An 18,971-nucleotide genomic window follows, 5' to 3' on the forward strand; every position below is an offset into this window, starting at 1 on the left:
GGGGGGGGGTGTGTATCTGTTTTATAAAGATTAAAACTGAAAAATCTCAGTCTGATCCATTTTAAACCGACCTCACAACGCCTCCTGTGATGGACCCCCTGTGCGTCATGTAGTTGGACTTCTTTCCCGTCCTGTTGAGGGTTCCCCTATACACAGATACGCCTTTGCTTAGCAGTTGCCTGAACTCCCCTTGTTTTGCATTTGTTTCCAAAAGCAGAAGGGGTTAAACTGCAGTAGGATAGTGCTTATCAGACTAAGAGTGGGCAGAAAATAAACACAGAAATCCTGAAGGGGGGTGATTAAATCAATAGAAATACAAAGATTTTCAAATACACTATCTGTACTGAAACGTTTAGGAGAAAGTGTGGCATGCTTCAGGCCAGCCACGAGGGGGCGCTATGAGCGCTGTCTTCCAAGCCGCTTGTGCAGAGTGACCAGAAGCTCCCAGCTCGTCTTTGATGTACAGGGTGTTTGCCCTCTCCTGCCCCCACCTATTGAAATACCTTTATACCTTGTCTGTAAAATGAATTTTTGAATATTTTTTTAGCAACATAGTGTCACTTGCCTAAGCTGAGTCTTGTTAGTCAATAAGTAGATGCTGTACGTCTCCCGTTTTGCATGGGTGGCAGAGGCCAGAGTCTGAAGCCTGGTGGTGGTCAAAGTTCAGACTTCTGGGGTCTGTCCCAGCCCTCCACCCACTAGCTGTGTCAGTCCGGGCCTATCACTTAACCACTTAAAGCTTCATTTCTTCATCCTTTTTTTTTTTTTAAATGGAGGTACTGGGAGTTGAACCCCGAACTTCTTGCATGCTAACTAAGCACGTGCTCTACCAGTGATCTATGCTGGCCACGCCCTTCATTTATTCATCTTTAAAATGGATTGCTAATACTGTTCCTTATACGGTTGTTGTGTAAAGGATTTGGTGCATTTACCCAAAAAAGCACCCATTAAATATTATCTGTTGAAGTTATCTTCCCTTTTTTTTGTGCTTAGACTTGCCCGAAAGCAATACAATGAATAGCAAAACTAAACTCAAAAGCCAAGTCTTTTGACCATTGCTTTTTCTGAACTAAATATCAATTTACAGGATATCAATCTTTCTTCTCATTGTGTAATTTAAAGACATGGAATACACTTTTCCTGTTCACTCTTCTGTGGCCAGACCCCACTCTATAATTGATACTCTTTGAGCACTCCAAACACGGAGCTTACGAGTGTAGTAAACTCAGCCACCTGTCCATGAGCAACTCTAAGGTGGGCCGTGTCATCCTCACCCGCGGGTTCACTTGCCCATCGCGGCCCCCAGTGGACAGGCCCATCCACCCGTCCCGTGGTGGGGAGTGGGGAGGGCTTTGCTTTTAATAGTACTTGCTTCCCTGCTTCCATTTTTAGAATGCTGACCCCGTGCAGGTCCCATTTTCCTAAGCATTTAAGCAATGTTTTTCTCATTTATTCCTGACAACTCCCTGAATCTCTGAACAGTACCCTCATTGCAAAGAGGAGAAAGATGAGGTATAGAGATTCAAATATTTTCTAAAGTCACACAAATTTGTGAAGATAGGACTTGTGCCCATATGCTGAATTCCTAACTCCTGAGCTATTTTTGACATTTCTTTTTAACTTTCTCATCTTGAGGCATATTCTGCTTAACCAAGGTGTTGCTATACTGGATGTTAGAAAACAATGTTTTACTTCTTCGCCTACTAACCCCCCACCACCATTTGTTTGTAAAGGTGTCACTTTGTAACATGAAAATGAATTTAATATCTTTATTCTCAGCACTTGCTATGTTATAAATGTAAGAGAACTTTTGTTTTGACATCATGATTCTCAATGCTGCCACCACTTTAAATGTTTCTTTTAAACGTGCTTTAAAAACTTGTGTATATTTCTGTATAAGCCAAATAGCTAATTTTAAAACTTTGCATAGAGTCTCATTTGTTCTTGCTAGTTTTCTGGCAACTAAGGAAATTAAGCTTCTCACTTCTAATTACTATAATTAAAAAGTGCAATATGTATTGAACCATTCTGGATGCCTTTAAAAAAAAAGTTGTTTTTTCAAAAATGAGCCTCAGTGGATGCTCTTCTAAAAGCTGTCTTGGCAATCAAGGACTTGTCCACTAGAGGGCAGTAAAAAGTTTAAAGATAGTAAAGTTACCCTGAATCTTTTCTAATTTAATTTTTGATAGGGATATTGCTGATTTTTTTTTCTTTTAAACTGACTTGACTTCTTTTTCATCCTAGGCAAAGTTGGATATTGCATTTGGAACACACCACACGTAAGCAATTTTTATGAAATAGGGGAGGATATGAGTTTAATAGATCAAAGGATGCTCTTCAGAAAGTGCCCTTAGAGGGACTCATGTGTGATGATTTTGCTGGGGGAAAAGCTGTCACTAAGGGAGTAGAGGAAATGGAGTTGTTTCCTAACAGGCTTACGACCAAGTACCAGGATTCTGACTCTCAGCATCAAAATCTGAATCTGTGACGCCGTTTCTGCTTTCTGTTCAGGATGTTCATTGTAGCCGACGAGGGGAGTAGATTGTGGTCAGTGGTTATGAATGGCTGTATGTGCGGTCGTCACATGCTGTGGATTCCACTACTTTAAAGAAACCGTTGTGATTTTAAGATTCTGAGTTGCATCAAATAGAATATTGTTAGATCAGCTCTGTGCTCTGAAAGAAAAACTATTTTACAAGAAGTTGTCACCCTGAGAGGCTAGTACCTGTCCCTGCCCCAAGACATCTCAGAAGATTCTCTTAGGATAATTTCAGAGACATTGCAAACCACAGACAAGAAACTTTTCTGTAATTTCCTACTTGACACACATCAGCTTGACTCTTGTTTTACTTGAGTTTTAACCCTCATTTATTGTGCCCTTTCATGTAATTGATTCTCTGAGAAAAGAATAAGACATGGTTGCCTCTATTTCAGTATTTTTGTAAATCATATTTCTCTGGAAAGGATTTGTCAAAGGATGTGACAAATCCTCATCTTCCTTCTGGACCAGCAGTGGGCCTGGGTGGCCTCCAGCTTCAGGCCTGTCCCTGCAGGTGTCTGTCCCTAAGGCAACAAGGGATGTCACCAGAGGGAGTGTTTGCCCCGAGTCATGCAGTGACCACTGTTTTCCTGATACTGTACCAGAAATGAGGCCATTTTTTCATCATTCTCTTTATACGCTTAAAACTGTATTTTGCAGTGTGTTTTCAGAAAGGAACCACAGCGGAAATTGTTGAGCCATTTTGTCAAAGGAGACTTGTCAGCCGTACGCGGTCTGGTTTCAGATGCTCTTGTGTAAATATTGCCACGTTTACCAGCCGCCCCTAATTGGTAGCTTTAGTCTCGTGGAGGACAGGGTTTGAGGGTTGTTGAGAAGGAACTCAAGCACCTACTCAGCTAAGGTATCAATTGTTCTTTCCACGGCACTGAGCTCACAGAATGCTGATTTCAGCAAAGGATGCAAAATAGCGCTGATAGGCTGAACAGGCATCTTCGGCCCCGCAGCTGCACCACGGGAGACCCTGGGGGGCGGCACAGTCTCCCTGGCATGGGCAGGCCTTCTGCCAGTAAAGGGTCACAGCAAATGGATCCTTGTCCCTGCCCTTAGCTAGAACCCTGGCATAAATTCTTTACTGATTCTCAGATACACTCAGCCAGCCCTGTCACCTCTCTGGACCTTGGCGTGATTTGCTAGACCTCCAGTGCCGGGTTCCTGTGCCCGCCAAGCGTTCTGTGCCCCAGTCCGCATTTCCTGAGGACACTCACACGGCTCTGACTGTGCTAGCACACAGTAGGAGAGCCTGGGCCGGGTCCCGGGAGGGCTGGGTCCCGGGAGGGCCGAGCGCGCTGGGCCTGGCCCGGATCTGACACAGGGACGTTTGATGGGAGTGGGCCTATCCTTTTTTAAATGCTAGTCAAAAAATTATTTGGTCCTCCTCCTTCATTTTATAGATCAGAGGCCTCAAGTAGACAGGCAGTTTTCCTCTGGCCAGGGTTGGAGCCAGGACTAGAACCCACTTATTTTTACTTAACTTCTTTATTTTTGCTATTTACTTATTGCTAACGTGCACTCTGTGTTCTTTGCTTCCCTCCACGACACACACACACGCTTTGCGAGGCCAGGCTTCCTCTCCCCTCCAGCACGCACGTTTTGCAGGTGAAACCCAGCAGGGTTCGTCATTCAGAGTTGAAAATCACTGGGGAAGTAGTGACGACAGAACCTCCCAGTTCTGCAGTCTGTGTAGCTTGCATTTTGTTGAAATGCCAGTATCTTGTAGGAGATCGAACTTCAGTGGCTTGTTTTAAAATATTTTAAGAATTAATCGTTAGATATCTGTTATTTTCTTGAAGCACGGCTCTAGGGCATATAAAGTGTTCTGAGATTTAACAGTTCTTGTCCTTGCAGCTTTTAGTCTTTGGGTGAGAGAGGCAGGACAAATCTATGAATGAGGGAAAGACGGAAACCTTCCAGCTCACAGTGATGGGCGTAAGCAGCCTCTACCCCCGGGCAGGGTGGAGCGACCACGGGGCCCTGGGGGAGTCTCTGGGACCACGCTTGGTTAGCCGGCCTGTGTTGACCATGTACCACGTGTGGAGCGTCTGAAAGTGGCCAGATGCAGCCCCGTCCTCCAGGAGCTTGTCGTCCTTTTCGGGGCGGTGGACATACTCCATCCCCGCTTCTGTAGGACGCCGGGCAATCCCGGGGCTTATCTCATAGTGCTGGAGACTCAGGGGAATGCTAATGCTTTTTGTGGCCCCTGAGCTGGGGGCAAAAGCTCCTCCCATGGCCCCAAGAATCTACAGTGGGGCGAGAAGTCAAAACAGCCATGTGTCAGATGTGGCCAGGCAGCCAGGAGCAGGCTGCAGGGTGAGCTGTAGCAGGGCCTCCCGTCACACGTGACGCAGTCCCCTCTCACCTGGGCCGCACCGTCCCCAGCCTCGCCCGCTCCGGCCCTTAGTGCCAAGTAGCCACAGCCCCGTCCAACCTTGTGGGAGCCGAGGGGAGCCGAGAGGAGGAGCTGCTTCGGCGCATGTGGGGACCCGGGCAATCCCATTGCCTCTCCCAGCCACGGATTTGCCCTTGTAACGGGGATGGTGACACCACCCCTGGGTGCGGAGGGGTTTAGCGGGCTGGCATTCTGGAGCTTCTAGAACGGGACCTGGCACGTAAATGCTGCACAGACGTGCGCTGCTCTCCCCTGTGCGGCACAGCTGCAGGCGTGGGGGGCGGCCCTTTTGCTGCCTCCACAGTCTAACGGGTAATATGCAGATCAGCATTCTTCAAGGGGAACCTCATTTCTTTGCGTTTTTATCCACTTTCAGCTGTGACCTTATTGGGACGTGCCACCTTGTCTAGGAAAAGATTAGCAGGACTCCCCTTAGACTGGTTCTCACTTCTGTTTGATAGGATTCACTGACATTGGTGCATGATTTTCCTGGTAATTGATGCCTTGACTAATGGAAATATTTGTAAAACTTCCATCATGAATTCATAACTGGCTTATTCCTAATTACAGTCGGCTGCTAATTTGCCAACTGTGTATGTAAATTTGCCCAGATTTCAGGGAGCACATCTCATAGTAGAAAGAAAGCTTGGCCCAGCAGCTGTCACATCTCCAGCTTTGCATTAATTTACTGTTTGCCAGCTTGGGTTCCGTTCCCGTTCCAGCAAAAGCTCAATCTCATTCTCTGTTTTTGTATTCTTTTCTGTATTTTTTTTGATGCTGACCCCATTCTGTCCAAATAGTATTCATGTTGTTTATTTGAGAGAACCGGTGGTTCATTTTTTTCCCCCACGTTGAACTGACTTACCTCAGTACGTGTTAAGTAGCATTTTGGCCTCAGTGGAAACAAGGCAGAGTTACTGCCTTGAGTGGATCTCTAGTTGAGGGGAGAGAGAATTGAGATTCCTGAAATAATTGGAAAACCACCGGGAGGCCAGGAATCATCCACTGGGAGATGACAAAATAAAGCGAGGCCCTGATGGAGTAAAGGGAAGGTACACGTGGAGGGTTTCACGTTTAATAAAATACACATTGTATTTCATTCTCACAACAGTCCTATGGAGTGAACACAGCATTGGTTCTTCATGTCACAAGTAAAGAACTGAGACCCGGGGACACCAAACGACTTTGGAATGTTAAATGACTTACGGAGGGTGGGATGGCTCTGACCTATGAACACAGGCGCTTAGGTCTCCGGGCTTTAGATGGAGCTCTGTTCCCCCCTCTCACTGGGATCAAGCTCAGAGAAAGCGTCTGATGCCTGGGGAAGCCCTGTGGATGAAAAAGGGATCTCTGGGGCTGACTGGAGTAAATGGAGAAGAAAGGGGAAGACATCTCAAGCCCAGGTACACGCCGGTGGCAAGTCTGGTGACTGTGGGGCATGAAAAAAGATCAGTCTCCTGAAAATGAAGCATCTCCCAAACTTTGCTTAAAGCTTCAGCCCGCAGCAGTAAATGCATTTGTCATTTCAGTCTGCTGCATGCATCCACACCGATAAGTGCCAAAACGAGTTTCATGACCCAGTACTTAAATGTTTGTGATACACTCTTGAGTTTTTAATTTATTCTCTTGCAATTAAAAAAAATGTTTGGTAGCCACAGTGTAGCAAGAGCTTGTGACCATACTCTGAAAACACTGGACAAGAAGATTCCTTGGTTGTAGTGGATGATGCTGAATAGATATTAAGGAGCGAGGCTGGAGCCAGGAGGAGCTCAAAGCATCAGTACAGGCCTCATGGACGGGTCGGAGCACAAGTTCATTTACCACCTGATGCCTGGCGCGTTTTGGAGGGTGGTTTTCCGCCTGTCACTTAAGCAGGCTTTGATAACGATGATGTGTGGGAAAAAAAGAAGGCTGTAAATGTTCAACATCTGGGTACTATAAGAGTTTAAGGAGTTCCTTTAGCTATTGGATTTGTATTAGAAAGTATTGTGTATTATGAAAGTGCTGTTAATGCTTTTTGACCTTTTTCTGTTTTTAAAGGAAAATGATGCTCCTGCTCTACGAGGAAGGCCTCCGGGTTGTCATCCACACCGCCAACCTCATCCACGCCGACTGGCACCAGAAAACACAGGGGTTTGTAGAATTCCCTTCACTTCTCAGTGGTCGCTGTGTGTGCTGAGAAAAGGCAAAAGCCAGAACGTGGCTTTGTTCTCTTTTTTATCTCCTATGTTTTAATTGTAAAAAAGAAGCCCAGAATTATGGCATAGAAAAGAGATACCTATAAAAAGGGGGGAGGGCATAGCTCAAGTGGTAGAGCACATACTTAGCATGCACAGGGTCCTGGGTTCAATCCCCAGTACCTCCTATAAAAAAAAAATAAATAAATAAGTAAACCTAATTACCCCTCATACCCCCGCACAAAAGAAAAAAAATAAATTAAAAAATAATAATAAAAAAAAAAAGAAAAAGAAAAGAGATACCTATAAAAAGTGATAGCGTTCTTTTACTGCCTCCCCCACTTCCTCTCTTGAGGTAACAGGTGTTCACCGTTTAGCACGTGGTCGTCCACAACCGTCTCTGTTGTACATGTAAACATACAGAAATATTTATACACCGTAGGTTTTTCCTAGTTTTTACAAAATAGCGTCATATGTACATTATATAGGTAAGTAGATCCAAGGACCTGGGACAGAAAGAGGGTAAAAAACCCATTATTTTTCCCATCAGACCCACCTGTCAGCTCTCTTGGTCCTCGCTCACCCTGCATCCCCTGTACCCACGCCGGCCACTTCCCAGCAGGTATCAGAGGAAAACCTGGGGGTTGACTGTGCGCTAAAAATAACCCTCTCACCCCCAATGCTTTGTTTCCCATAAAACAAATCTCACCTGCTGTCTTTTCAGAGCCTGAAGTATGGTTGTGAATCTTCAAAAGAACTGAACAGGAAGGATTTTCATGCTTTTTTTTTTTTAATTACTAACCCTTTGTCCTTGGTGCACATATGCTAGATCTAGTTTTTGATCTCATAGGAGAAGATTGGGTTTATTTTCAGGGATTTGCTCAAACCCAGCTTCACCCATTGCTCTCCCTCCCAGTGAGCCTGTCATTGACACCTTTAGTTCCCCTTTCTTTCTTTTAAGCCATTCTGCTGTCTCTGCCTCCCTGTGTTGGAAGACAGCTGCCCTTCCAGGGTTTGAGTGTTCTGCCCGCATCCTCCCCTGCTTCCCTTGTCCGTAGCATTGCCCAGCCCAGGCGAGACCCCGGATTTGAGGCTCTGACTGAGCCCGAGTTACACCTTAGGTGGAGCTAAACAGCCTTCCCGCCTGCATCCCCTGGGCCATCACCTACCTGAATGTGCCATGTACACAGTTACCTATCTTCACGCGGCCTTTCCAGGTTGAAAAAGTCTTTTCCCTCAGCCAGACATCTTTCTTCCCTCCCCTTCCCCACCATGGCAGGTGGCTTGAGCCCACATCCCCACTGCCTGATGGTTTCCCTACAAACATGTTCTAGTTTCCGAGTGTCCAGTGGGCGCAGGGTGGCAGGGATGGACACTCCATCCCTAACAGCCTTGGCCACAGGACTCCTGATCCACCGAGTTCTGGCTAACCCAGCCTTTGTTTCCCCTAGAGCTTCTAAGCTGCCAGCTTGGGCTTCAGGACTCGGGACTTGTATGCAGCCCTGTCTAAAAGGGAAAGACATTGATGCAGCTTGTTCTCTGGGGAACAGTCATTCACAAAACTGAAGGGGTTTATCGGGTTGGTGCTCAGTCTTACATGGCTCAGAGGGTCCCGCCATGGCCTCCAGCTCCTTCTGGAGCCTGAGTTTGTACAGCCATGCTGCCCCAGGCATCTCTGAGCTGGCTGCTGTGGAGAAGCGTAAAGGGCAAAGGGCCTAAGTGTTTTTTCTCTTTACTTAAAAATTTTTTTAATTTAAATGTTTTTAAAAATTTGTTGACTAGGTAGTAGCTTCACGTGGTTCAAAACTCCAAGTACCAAGGGTATGAAACCTCCCTCCACCTTCCCGCTTCCCTCTGCAGCCGCCCCAGTGCGGGGTCCTGTTGTCTCACGGTTAGTCTAGATTCTACTCTCGGATGCTTTGCAGTTTCACGTTGTGGGTTGTAATTTTTTAAAAACATTCAAAAGTAGTTCTTTCATGGAATCCTACTTCACAGTCAGCCTGTCGTGGCACTGAGTCTTCCCTCCTCCGCCAGTGACCCTGGTGTCCTTTTCACCAGCTTCTTCATCCACCTGATAGTTTCTCACTCTTAAAATGATTTGGCCCAAGAGAACTTCTCATCTAATTTTGTGAAATGTCAGGATGCCTCACGTCTCAGTATCCTGGTTTAGAAAGTCTTCATCTGTCATGTGCCTCATCCAGAACCCCTCCTGCCAGTGAACCTCTTATCTGGTGGGGCCCCACTTGGCCTGTGGGCTCCAAGTTGCTGTTGGGAGGGGAGAGAGGCCTTTGCCATCCATCTGGCCCGACATGGTCGTGTCACACACCTGGGCAGAGGGAGGCCCATAGGGGTCACCGAGCTTGCCCAAAATGACACAGCCAGGCAGAAGCAGATCCGGTTCCAGAGCCTGGACCACCGTCCTGGTCACACGTGTTGCTCCCTGTGTGAGGGAGTCTCCAGGCAGGAAGGGAGGCGTGGCCTCCCTGCTAGAAACAGGTGCAGAGTTCAGAAGACTCACAGCCAGGATCCTCGTGGTTCTGGGTGCTGCCTGCCCTGATGGCCTGCCTCTTGCCAGTCTCCTTTGAGGGCTGCCAGGTGGGCAAGGAACTGGGCGATTTCTCTCCTGCTTCTGGCTTAATGGGTAGAACTGGGGTGGAAGTGGCTGTGGAAGGGGAAGAGGCAGGAACTGCTCATGCTTGCTTGGTGCTTCTTGAAGTTGGACCCTGTTCAGCCTCGTGGGCGCTTTGTGGGGCAGGACTGCTAACTGGGTTTTGCAGTTGAAGAAACAGCACAAGAGGTTTGAAGCCATGTTTCTCTAACCCACCATGGATGGGTTCATAGAGGGACTGGGTTTAGGCATGGTTGTTTTCCATTTGTGGGCATGATACAGGAGTTTTGGCAAAGTACACTGACCAGGAATTGATGAAATGAAAGATGTCGTCAAGGTTTTTTTGTTATTGAATTATTTGAAAGTCTGAGGTTGGTGTTAATGTAATACAATTAAGTGTGGTCTGTACAGACACCGGTAAAGTATAGGATATAAAAGTATCTCAAATTGCTGTAGTGTTTGCATCATGAAAATGAGTTTATTTTTTATTTTATTTATTTATTGAAAACAGATTTGCACCTTTTTTCCCTTTGTATAGGTAGCTTTTATTTTCCATTTGGCTAAAGAGCTACACTGACATAGGCATGGGCAAAATCTTGCTGGGGTTACTGGTGTGGATTTGCTCTAACAGTTAGGAGTGGAACTCGGTTGTCATCAAGTCTTTACAAGCAGTATAGAAGTGAGGTCAGAGGGGGAATAATAAGGAAAGTGTGTGAATGAACAGGGAGCCTGGAGGAATTGAGTTGGGAGAGGCAGGCTGAGGCCAGGTCTTAAATTCACAGTTCAGAAATAACTCCAGATACGATGGAAGCCATTGGAGTGGTGCGATCAGACTTACTTCACATTTTAAAAGGATGATGACTTAAAACATGGGGAGAGAGATGGTGAGAATTCACCTCTTCCTTAGGGTGAGCGCCAAATCAGTATGGAGATAAGCATTGTGATCAGTTGTGCTCCTGACCGCGAAAGGTTATTTTTTTTCCATTCCAGAATATGGTTGAGCCCCTTGTACCCACGAATCGTCCACGGAGCCCACAGATCTGGAGAATCAACCACACACTTCAAAGCTGATCTCATCAGCTACCTGACGGCTTACAACGCTGCTCCCCTCAAGGAGTGGATAGATACCATCCAGGAGCACGACCTCTCAGAAACAAAGTATGTGGCCTCTTAGCCATTCGGGGTGCTCACAGTAGGTCAACCTGGAGAGCCACGTGGGGTCTAGGATGCAGGGGCCTGGAAAGAGGTGGAGTGACATCTGGCTGTCCCTCATGGCATATTGAGAGCGGGTCCTGTCACTGTGCCTCACAGTTCTCAGGCGCTGAAGTGGGGGCCGGGACACATTCCACCTGCAGCTCCCCACTGGAGGGCTCTTAAAATTAGTCATGTCTTTGTGTGTACCTTCCACCTCGTGGTACCTTACACCCCGTTACTTGACGTGCTCAAAAATGATTTTAAATATCAGTTACTACTCTGAGGAGGCATCTCAAAAAAATCGGTTGGCTCTTGGACTATTTCATGATTGTGTTAGTTTTCATGACTATTTTGTGACTTGGGGGTCCATAAATCACTGTGTTCAATAACTTGCATTTTATATCTTTTTAGCGTTTACCTTATTGGCTCAACCCCGGGACGCTTTCAAGGAAATCAGAAAGATAACTGGGGACATTTTAGGCTTAGGAAGGTAACAGAATTTTTACTATTTTAACATTTTTAAAATTTTAAATGTATAATGTCTCCTTTTTTATTTTTAATTGGTACATTTTGATGGCAGCTCCATATATATCTTTATCACAATTCTGGGCAAATAGTAGGCACTTGATCATTGATTGTCTAATTAGAGTTTCCAATAATTGCATTTTAATGTTTTGTCTCTTATAGGTGTAGAGTCAACAGTTCTAAATGGCAAAAGTATATGGGCGATTTTTAGTTTATTTCTTGTAATAAAGATAATTGAGACTTTTCATTCACACAAGTATTGTAGCTTTTGATCAGCACGTCAAGGACTTTTAACACAAATTCAACAAAGAACAGAAAATAGTGTTGTGTGAAGGCTGCAGCTGTGTATTTTGTTTACTAAACCAGTGCCCTGTGAGAATTGTAATTATGAAAATGATATTTGCTGCTGGTGTGAAAATAAACCCAGAAAGACCTTTAACAAAATAAAACAGCAAGCAAGTTAAAGCTTAAAGTTTTCTTCATCTCTCTCTAGGAGTCAGATTACCAACCTTAATAAATTCCCAAAAGTGGCTTTCTTAAAAGCCTGTCTTTTTCTGTACGATATTTATGTTATGTGAGAATTCTCCTTGGCTAATGAAAATTTTGAATTTTGCTTTTTAAGTGAGACCACAGCTGAAAGCTGGCAAGGTCTTGAAGCCACCATCTTTATGTCTTGACCTAGGGAGGAGGGTAGCACACACTGGCTCAGTGCACAGCTTTGCAGGCAGATACGCACGCCTGGCACGTCTGGCTCCAAATCCTGACCCCTTTGCAAGCCATGTGACCTTGATTTGCTTCTTAACCTGCTCTTCTAGACATTCATAAAATGAGCATAGTAACAGTACTTCCCTCACGGAATTGTGTAAGATCAACTGAAAAACTGAATGCAAGGCACATGCTGCGTGTTCAGGAGGCACTAGGGGTTACTGGTTTGTGATCTGGTGGCTCAGAAAGGCCAGGTGATCACGCACATTGTCTGGCTTCACAATCTTGTTGATCTTTGAGTCACATCTTAGAGTCTGAAACCACTTTGCACAGCCAGTAGCTTATGCTGCATCACAGCTGCCTTCCAGGGAAGATGTGGGGTGATCAGCTGTCTGTTTCACTGACGTGTAAGCCCTGGGACTTGTCTGGGGTCATGTAACCCATAAGGGCTGAGCCTGGAACAGTCTTGTGGTTGTCAGCTCAGCCCTGCGTCCCCCACCATGCTGCACCCCAGGTGGAAGCTGAGAACTGTTTGGGCTTTATTGGGAAGTGTGCTTATCAGTATTGGTGCCTGCTCTGTGGTAAGGAAACTAACACACATTAAACGTAACACTACATCCATCAGAATGTGAGCTCGACTGGGGCAGGAACTGCAGCTTATTTTTCTTCCTTTCTCCAGCCTCTAGGTGGATACTCAGTTCGTGTTTAAGTGGGTGAAATTCCCAAATGTTTTCTGAATTGTTTCTGCAGCTTTGCATCAGTAGCAAGCAAAGCAGGAAATGCGGGTCAATCCTCCACAGAGCTTAGGGCAGTATGTGCCACATGTAAATATATTCTCTTTTATTTATAGAGCGTTACGGCTGCCTGGAGCCCAAGTGTTAAACCTCTTTCAAATGATAAAGAGTCCAAATGTTCAATAGTTGGACCTTCTCAATATTGTTTAGGTATTTTAAAGAATTAAGATTTCAAGGCGGAAGTCTAGTTGCATGTGGCAGGTTGATGGTTTAGCTGAGATGGCAACTAAAATGGATCTTTTATTTTTTTAATCTGTTTTTGCTTTTAGTACAAATCAAAGAATTTTGGAGAGGAATACTTCTGTCCACTATTTCTTTAAAGTAAAATATTTTTAGTATTTAAAAATATTTCCCAAATAAGAAGAAGAAAAAAAACTGGACATGGGTATGAAACTGATTGCTGATATTTTCAGCATTTCCTTTTGAATGAGTCATTCCAAGGGTGGGAAAGCACATTCTGAGTTGTCCCAGCATTTCTGCTCACCGGAGTCAAGTGACTGTAACGTTCATTTTTTTATCCTCTCCCAGCTTCTGAAAGAGCACGCCTCGTCCATACCAAAGGCACAGTCTTGGCCGATAGTTGGTCAGTTTTCAAGCATTGGTTCCATGGGGGCTGACGAGTCAAAATGGCTGTGTTCTGAGTTTAAAGAGAGCTTGGTGACACTGGGGATGGAGGGCAAGACCCCAGGAAGTGCTGTCCCTCTTCATCTGGTGAGTGATTTTCCTCCTCAAGTTAACTGTTTCCATTCTCTAGTCCAGGAGAAGCATGCAATCAGTCCTCCTTGTCAGAGAGAGAGGTTCTATTCAGTGGATTTGCATGGAAACACATTAGCATCCTCATCTGTAATCAAGTGGCCCCAGCATGATCTGGTGCTGGGAGCGGACCGCTTCGTGCAGAGCCCCATCTCAGCCACAGACTAGCCCACACATTTCCCATTCCTTCCTTCAGGTTGTCATGCCAAGGGGAAAAAAAATTTGAAAAAGCATTGCCCACAGAATTATGAGCTTTGTTAATTATTTGGAGACCTCTGAATTAATAATTAATTTTGTGTTCAATTCAGTTTTGACTTGGCATTTCAGAAGAAAAATATTCAACTTGAAACATAATTCTCTTCATTGACTACAGTGCTTTCTATAATTTAATTACTAGAAGTTGAGTTTTTTCAGTAACATGAAAACTTTTTGAAACTTAAAGCACATTTTCTAAGTCTTTAAGTATATTTAGTTGAGATTTTCATTTTCTTAAAAACTAATCTTTATTCCTTTTAACAAATAGTTTCTTCAACATCGTACATTCCAAGTGTTACTGTTTTCCTTTATTTTTAGATCTATCCTTCAGTGGAAAATGTGCGGACCAGCTTAGAAGGATATCCAGGTAACTGCTGGAGAAACTGTCCCGATTGTGTTTTCTATGTATATTTCATAAATGCCCTGGTAGACTTTTTAAAACAAGTAATAAGAACACCTTCCTCCTTGAGATGAGAAACGTATTGGTTAGAAATTTGGAGATCATTCTCTTTCAACTGGGGAAGCATCATGAAAGTAGGTAATATGTTCCAGAGATGATGCCATGCAGTTGAGCAGTTAGGATGTTACTTAATCCTCACAATAACCCTCTTGAGTTTTTACCAATAAGATGGTTCCCTTCTCTACCACCAGCGAGTTAGTTGTCCAGATCAGATGTCCAGATAAAAGCAGCACCCCCGATAGCTCCCTGCCAAGACCTTTCTCTGCCCTCTCTCTGCCTCCACTTCCTCCCTGCCTGACGTACTGTGGGGTTCTTCCAGATTTGAATCCCAGACACAGATAAGATTGAACGTCTGGAACTTATGCTTAATATTGAGATGAAACCCTTGGTTTAACCTGGTTGATACGTCTGTTCTCTCAAGGGCTGTATCTGTAAAATCCTAGGATGGTTTTGTTGACGTCTTCCAATCTTGTCTTGTTGCCCTTATACCAGTGCTGGGCACTGAACTTCTCTGGAATTCAGCAGCCCCCCTACGTGGTACATTCAGGAGGTATTAACCATAAACCCAAACAGCGTAATGGCTCCGGGAAGGGGGAAAACCTGGTTAGCATTTGCTTGTGGCTGGAAGCAGAGTTCTCTGAATTAGACTAACTTGGTCCGTTTATTGCTTATCAAACTACTGGTGACCCGGCCAGAAAAATCTCAATGGAGTTTGGAGCCCATTTGTTGCTTTTTAATGGCGAAACTTATTTCACTGGGACTCAAGGATATGGCAATTTGGGGGTTTATGGTTTCTTTTTTTTTTTTTTCTCCTTTCTTTACTTCTAATAGGCTAGATCCATACAAAGTGTGCTTTTTAATGGGGAAGAACATGGTATTTTCGATAAAGCTATTTTCTAACTGGTCCTGAAACCTTGAATATGTTGTTAGTTGTTTGTAGTGAGACATACAACTTGCCTTATCCGATATGTCAGAGAAATTTAAAGCCTTCTTTGGATGTAGACTACTATGGAGAAGTTCCAGCAGGTGTTTGGAAAGTCACCAGTGAATCTACAATGGAACTTTCCTCCTTTCAGAGATGAGCAAAAATTGACTTCTGTCTTTCCACTTGAAACTGTGTCTTTATTCTCTTTGAAGGAATATGGCTTTTAGAATTTCTTTTTAAAAATGTAACTGTTCCTGAACATTTTAATTTATTTCAGTGATCATTTTATTTCATTTGTGAGACTGTTTAGCTAGTACAAAGTCTGTTTGGAAGTATCAGTATAAAAAGTGAAGGAGGCAGGAGAACTGAGTTCTCATCTAGTCTCCCCCCAACCCCCACACCCCCAGTGACCTGATCTTGGGCAGAAATGGTGCACCAGACCTCATCTTGCAAAATGTGCATGAGGGTGCCTCCCCTGAGCGAGGACAGCAGGACGGGCCTGGGTTCGTTCTGTGCTCTTTCCTAACATTTCAGATCCGTGCTGCCACAGATGTTAAATTACCAGCCCCTTTTTGTATTCAGATAGTAAGCATTTACTATTCAATGTGAATCCCCAAGAAAGGAACCCCCTTGAGAGAGCATACTTAATGCAAGTATAGCCGTTTTTTCTTTCGAAGAACTATTCCAAACGATAAGTAGTGTTTTCTTTTACCTTCCAGCTGTTTCTGTAGATTTTCTTCTTAATGAAGGCTCTTCAAACCATAGTCGATAGTTTTTATTTATTTATTTTATTTTTCTTTTTTAAAAGCTGGAGGCTCTCTTCCCTATAGCATCCAGACGGCAGAGAAACAGAACTGGCTCCACTCCTATTTTCAGTAAGTAGTCAGTTTAGAATGTTGCTGTTGCTTCTTTAGGAATAAGAACATTATTTGTCAGTCTGATTTCTTTTTTTTTTTTTTTAAAGAAAAGAACCTTACATAACAGAGCTATATTTTTCAATCTACATATGTTCGTGATAGAAATAATTTGAAACAAGGTTCTGGACATTTCTTGGAATTGGTTTTTAGTACCAAAGAGTCAAATTTATCTCCGTGGTTTCTGTTTAAATATTTGCATACAAAGAAAAAGATGAATAAACAGAACATGTGGGGAAGTTGAGAATTTACATAAGCGGCATTGTAGTTCTTATTTGCACTGTCCTTCTGTCTGCACACCCATATACGCTGTGTGACTGCAGGCTTGCCGGAGGAGGAGTCCACGCTGCTGTTCTCCCAGGTGGCGTTGGCTCATTGCAAGAGGTCAGCAGATGATCAGGTGCTCGGGTGAACGGGATGCCCTTCATCCTCTCCCCTGGCTGAGTGGCTGCACATCCTGCATGTCCGAGGCCGATTCTAGTTTCATACTTGCGTCAACAGGCATTTATTGTGCTGGACACCAGAAACAAAGGGAGATTACATTTCAGTTGCTTCCAGCCTAATTCAGAATGTCATCCTGGAGCCTTTCTTAAATTGAGTGCCTTTCAGTAGTATCTTTGTACACGTGAATTTGATAATCTAACGATGCATCTCCCTAATCTTGATTTTGCTCTTACAGTTTGCTCTCTTGAGGGAGCATCCTCTTATAAGGAAGGACTGTTGCCTCATGATATACGTCATTTTCTCCCATGGAACCTTAGGCCTGCGATGTAGGAAACTTAGAAACCAAACTCAGACATATGAGCATCAGCATTTGACTGAGTTATTTCTGAATTATCCCCCTGCTTTTCAACATTCCATTTTGATATACTGATTATGTTTTTCCCATTTTGTATTTTGTTCATTCAGCAAGCGTTTGGTGAGCCTTTTCTACCCAGTGATGTGCCACAGGAGCACAATTCCTGCTTTTAAGCCGACATACATGCAGTTAGATGTACAGTAGAAATAATAGATACACATGTGTGTGTATATTCATAACAAAGAAGATGATAAGGCCACGCGCTAGCACATCACAGTGCTTTTTGTGAGTGGTGGTAAATGTTTCTTCTACATACCTGCATTCTAAGCTGAACACGGGTTATTCTGTTATCTGAACAGTTGAAGAAGCTATCACAGGTCATATCATGGGAAACTGTGTCCTCACTGTATTTTTGCTTTTCATGCGGTTTCCTAATCCTAGGACCATGACCGATCTGTGCTTTCTAACTAGTGATCTGTCTTTCCCATCACTAGCAAATGGTCAGCTGACACGTCGGGCCGCAGCAATGCCATGCCACATATTAAGACGTATATGAGACCCTCTCCAGACTTCAGTCAAATTGCTTGGTTCCTTGTCACAAGGTAAATAGTGCTTATGTTCCCGACGGGAGGAATTTTTTAGATGTTTGTAACTCCTGCTAAGAGTACTGAATGGGGTTTCAAAAAGTGCTTTTGTGAGTTGTAGTTAGTTTTCTGTATGTGTGCGTGTGTGCGTGTGCGTGTGCGTGTGTGTGTGTCTTACACGAGTCTTACTTAATGGAGGGCCATAACTAGTTAGTCCTTTTATAGAGCATGTAGTCATTGCTTGATATTACTTATAAGTCTGGATGTTACAGGTTTGCATAAAGTTCGTGTTTATTTCTGTATTTAATACTTCAATAATAGGGATTAGGCAAATTGACACTTGGGGTAAATACAGAAGAAGACTAATAGGATAAAATTAATATTCCCTGATTTTCTTAGGTAAATGAAACTTGAGCACTCAGATCTCCTTTGTGGTTTTTAAAACATCTTTATTAAGATATAATTAACATGCTATAAAATTTACTAATTTAAATTTATAATTTAATGATTTAGTATATTCACACGTTTGTGCAACCATCACAATAATCTAATTGTAGATTATTTTCGTTACCTCCGTAAGAAACTCCCTACCTATTAGCATTCTTGTGTTGGTTTTTCTAGCAAGACAGATTGTTACGCCTTTTGGAAAATGGAGCTGGACTAGCACTTTAATTCTTGTCTTCTAGTCTGAGCAGAAACTACTAGGTATCTCTTCATGATTTAATAACACAATTGATGTCAGTAGCAGCTAGTTAAGGTAGCACGGAGTAGAATTATTTCTTTAATGATGAACAAACTTTTAAACAAAAGTTTAAAAGCATTCATGAACAAACTTTTCAACAAAAGAGCCACTTAGAAACAAAACCAAGTCACTTTCCTAGTTCATGGAAATTAGTGCCTACACATTTCACCCTGACTCAGGATAAGAACCAGAGGCCTGAGCAGTGTCAGTGATGGAGACCAGATGTGAGAGAGGGCTTCCTGCGTTTTGGGGGCACCACAGCATAAGTGGGAAAACATACTTTTTGAGTCCTAAAGGTAGGATTCAAGATGCTATTCTATCATTTACTAGCTCTGTGAACTTGGGAAATTTATTTATAATTTATTTAATCTGAATCTGCTTCCTACTCTATAAAATGGGGAGTGATGGCTGCCTCTGAGGGTTATTGTGAGATTTAGATGAGATGTGGAGCCCAGTGCTGGGGACACAGCGGCCCCAGAACGTGAGAGCTGCCCTTACATTTGTCCAAGCTCCGCCCTCACGGCGGTGCAGGACGGCCAGGGGGATTAGTGCATTTTCTGCTGTGTGTCTTTAGAAAGAGAAACTTCTGC

The 18,971-nt window shown here is 43.8% G+C and overlaps 1 protein-coding gene across 4 annotated transcripts in view; it reads left to right on the forward strand.

Moving 5' to 3' along the window:
• The window catches only part of TDP1 (tyrosyl-DNA phosphodiesterase 1), a 75,728-nt gene that overhangs the window by 14,814 nt on the left and 41,943 nt on the right, over window positions 1–18,971 (forward strand). For all 4 annotated transcript variants that reach the window (XM_072963588.1, XM_072963586.1, XM_072963589.1 and 1 more), the window contains 8 exons: window positions 2,245–2,279; window positions 6,987–7,079; window positions 10,722–10,889; window positions 11,337–11,415; window positions 13,478–13,660; window positions 14,276–14,324; window positions 16,151–16,217; window positions 17,550–17,657. In XM_072963588.1, coding sequence (XP_072819689.1) covers window positions 2,245–2,279; window positions 6,987–7,079; window positions 10,722–10,889; window positions 11,337–11,415; window positions 13,478–13,660; window positions 14,276–14,324; window positions 16,151–16,217; window positions 17,550–17,657 — 782 coding nt within the window. The remainder of the gene's footprint in view (window positions 1–2,244; window positions 2,280–6,986; window positions 7,080–10,721; window positions 10,890–11,336; window positions 11,416–13,477; window positions 13,661–14,275; window positions 14,325–16,150; window positions 16,218–17,549; window positions 17,658–18,971) is intronic.

This window comes from Vicugna pacos, chromosome 6 (assembly GCF_048564905.1).
Source record: "Vicugna pacos chromosome 6, VicPac4, whole genome shotgun sequence".
NCBI classification, from domain to species: Eukaryota; Metazoa; Chordata; class Mammalia; order Artiodactyla; family Camelidae; genus Vicugna; species Vicugna pacos.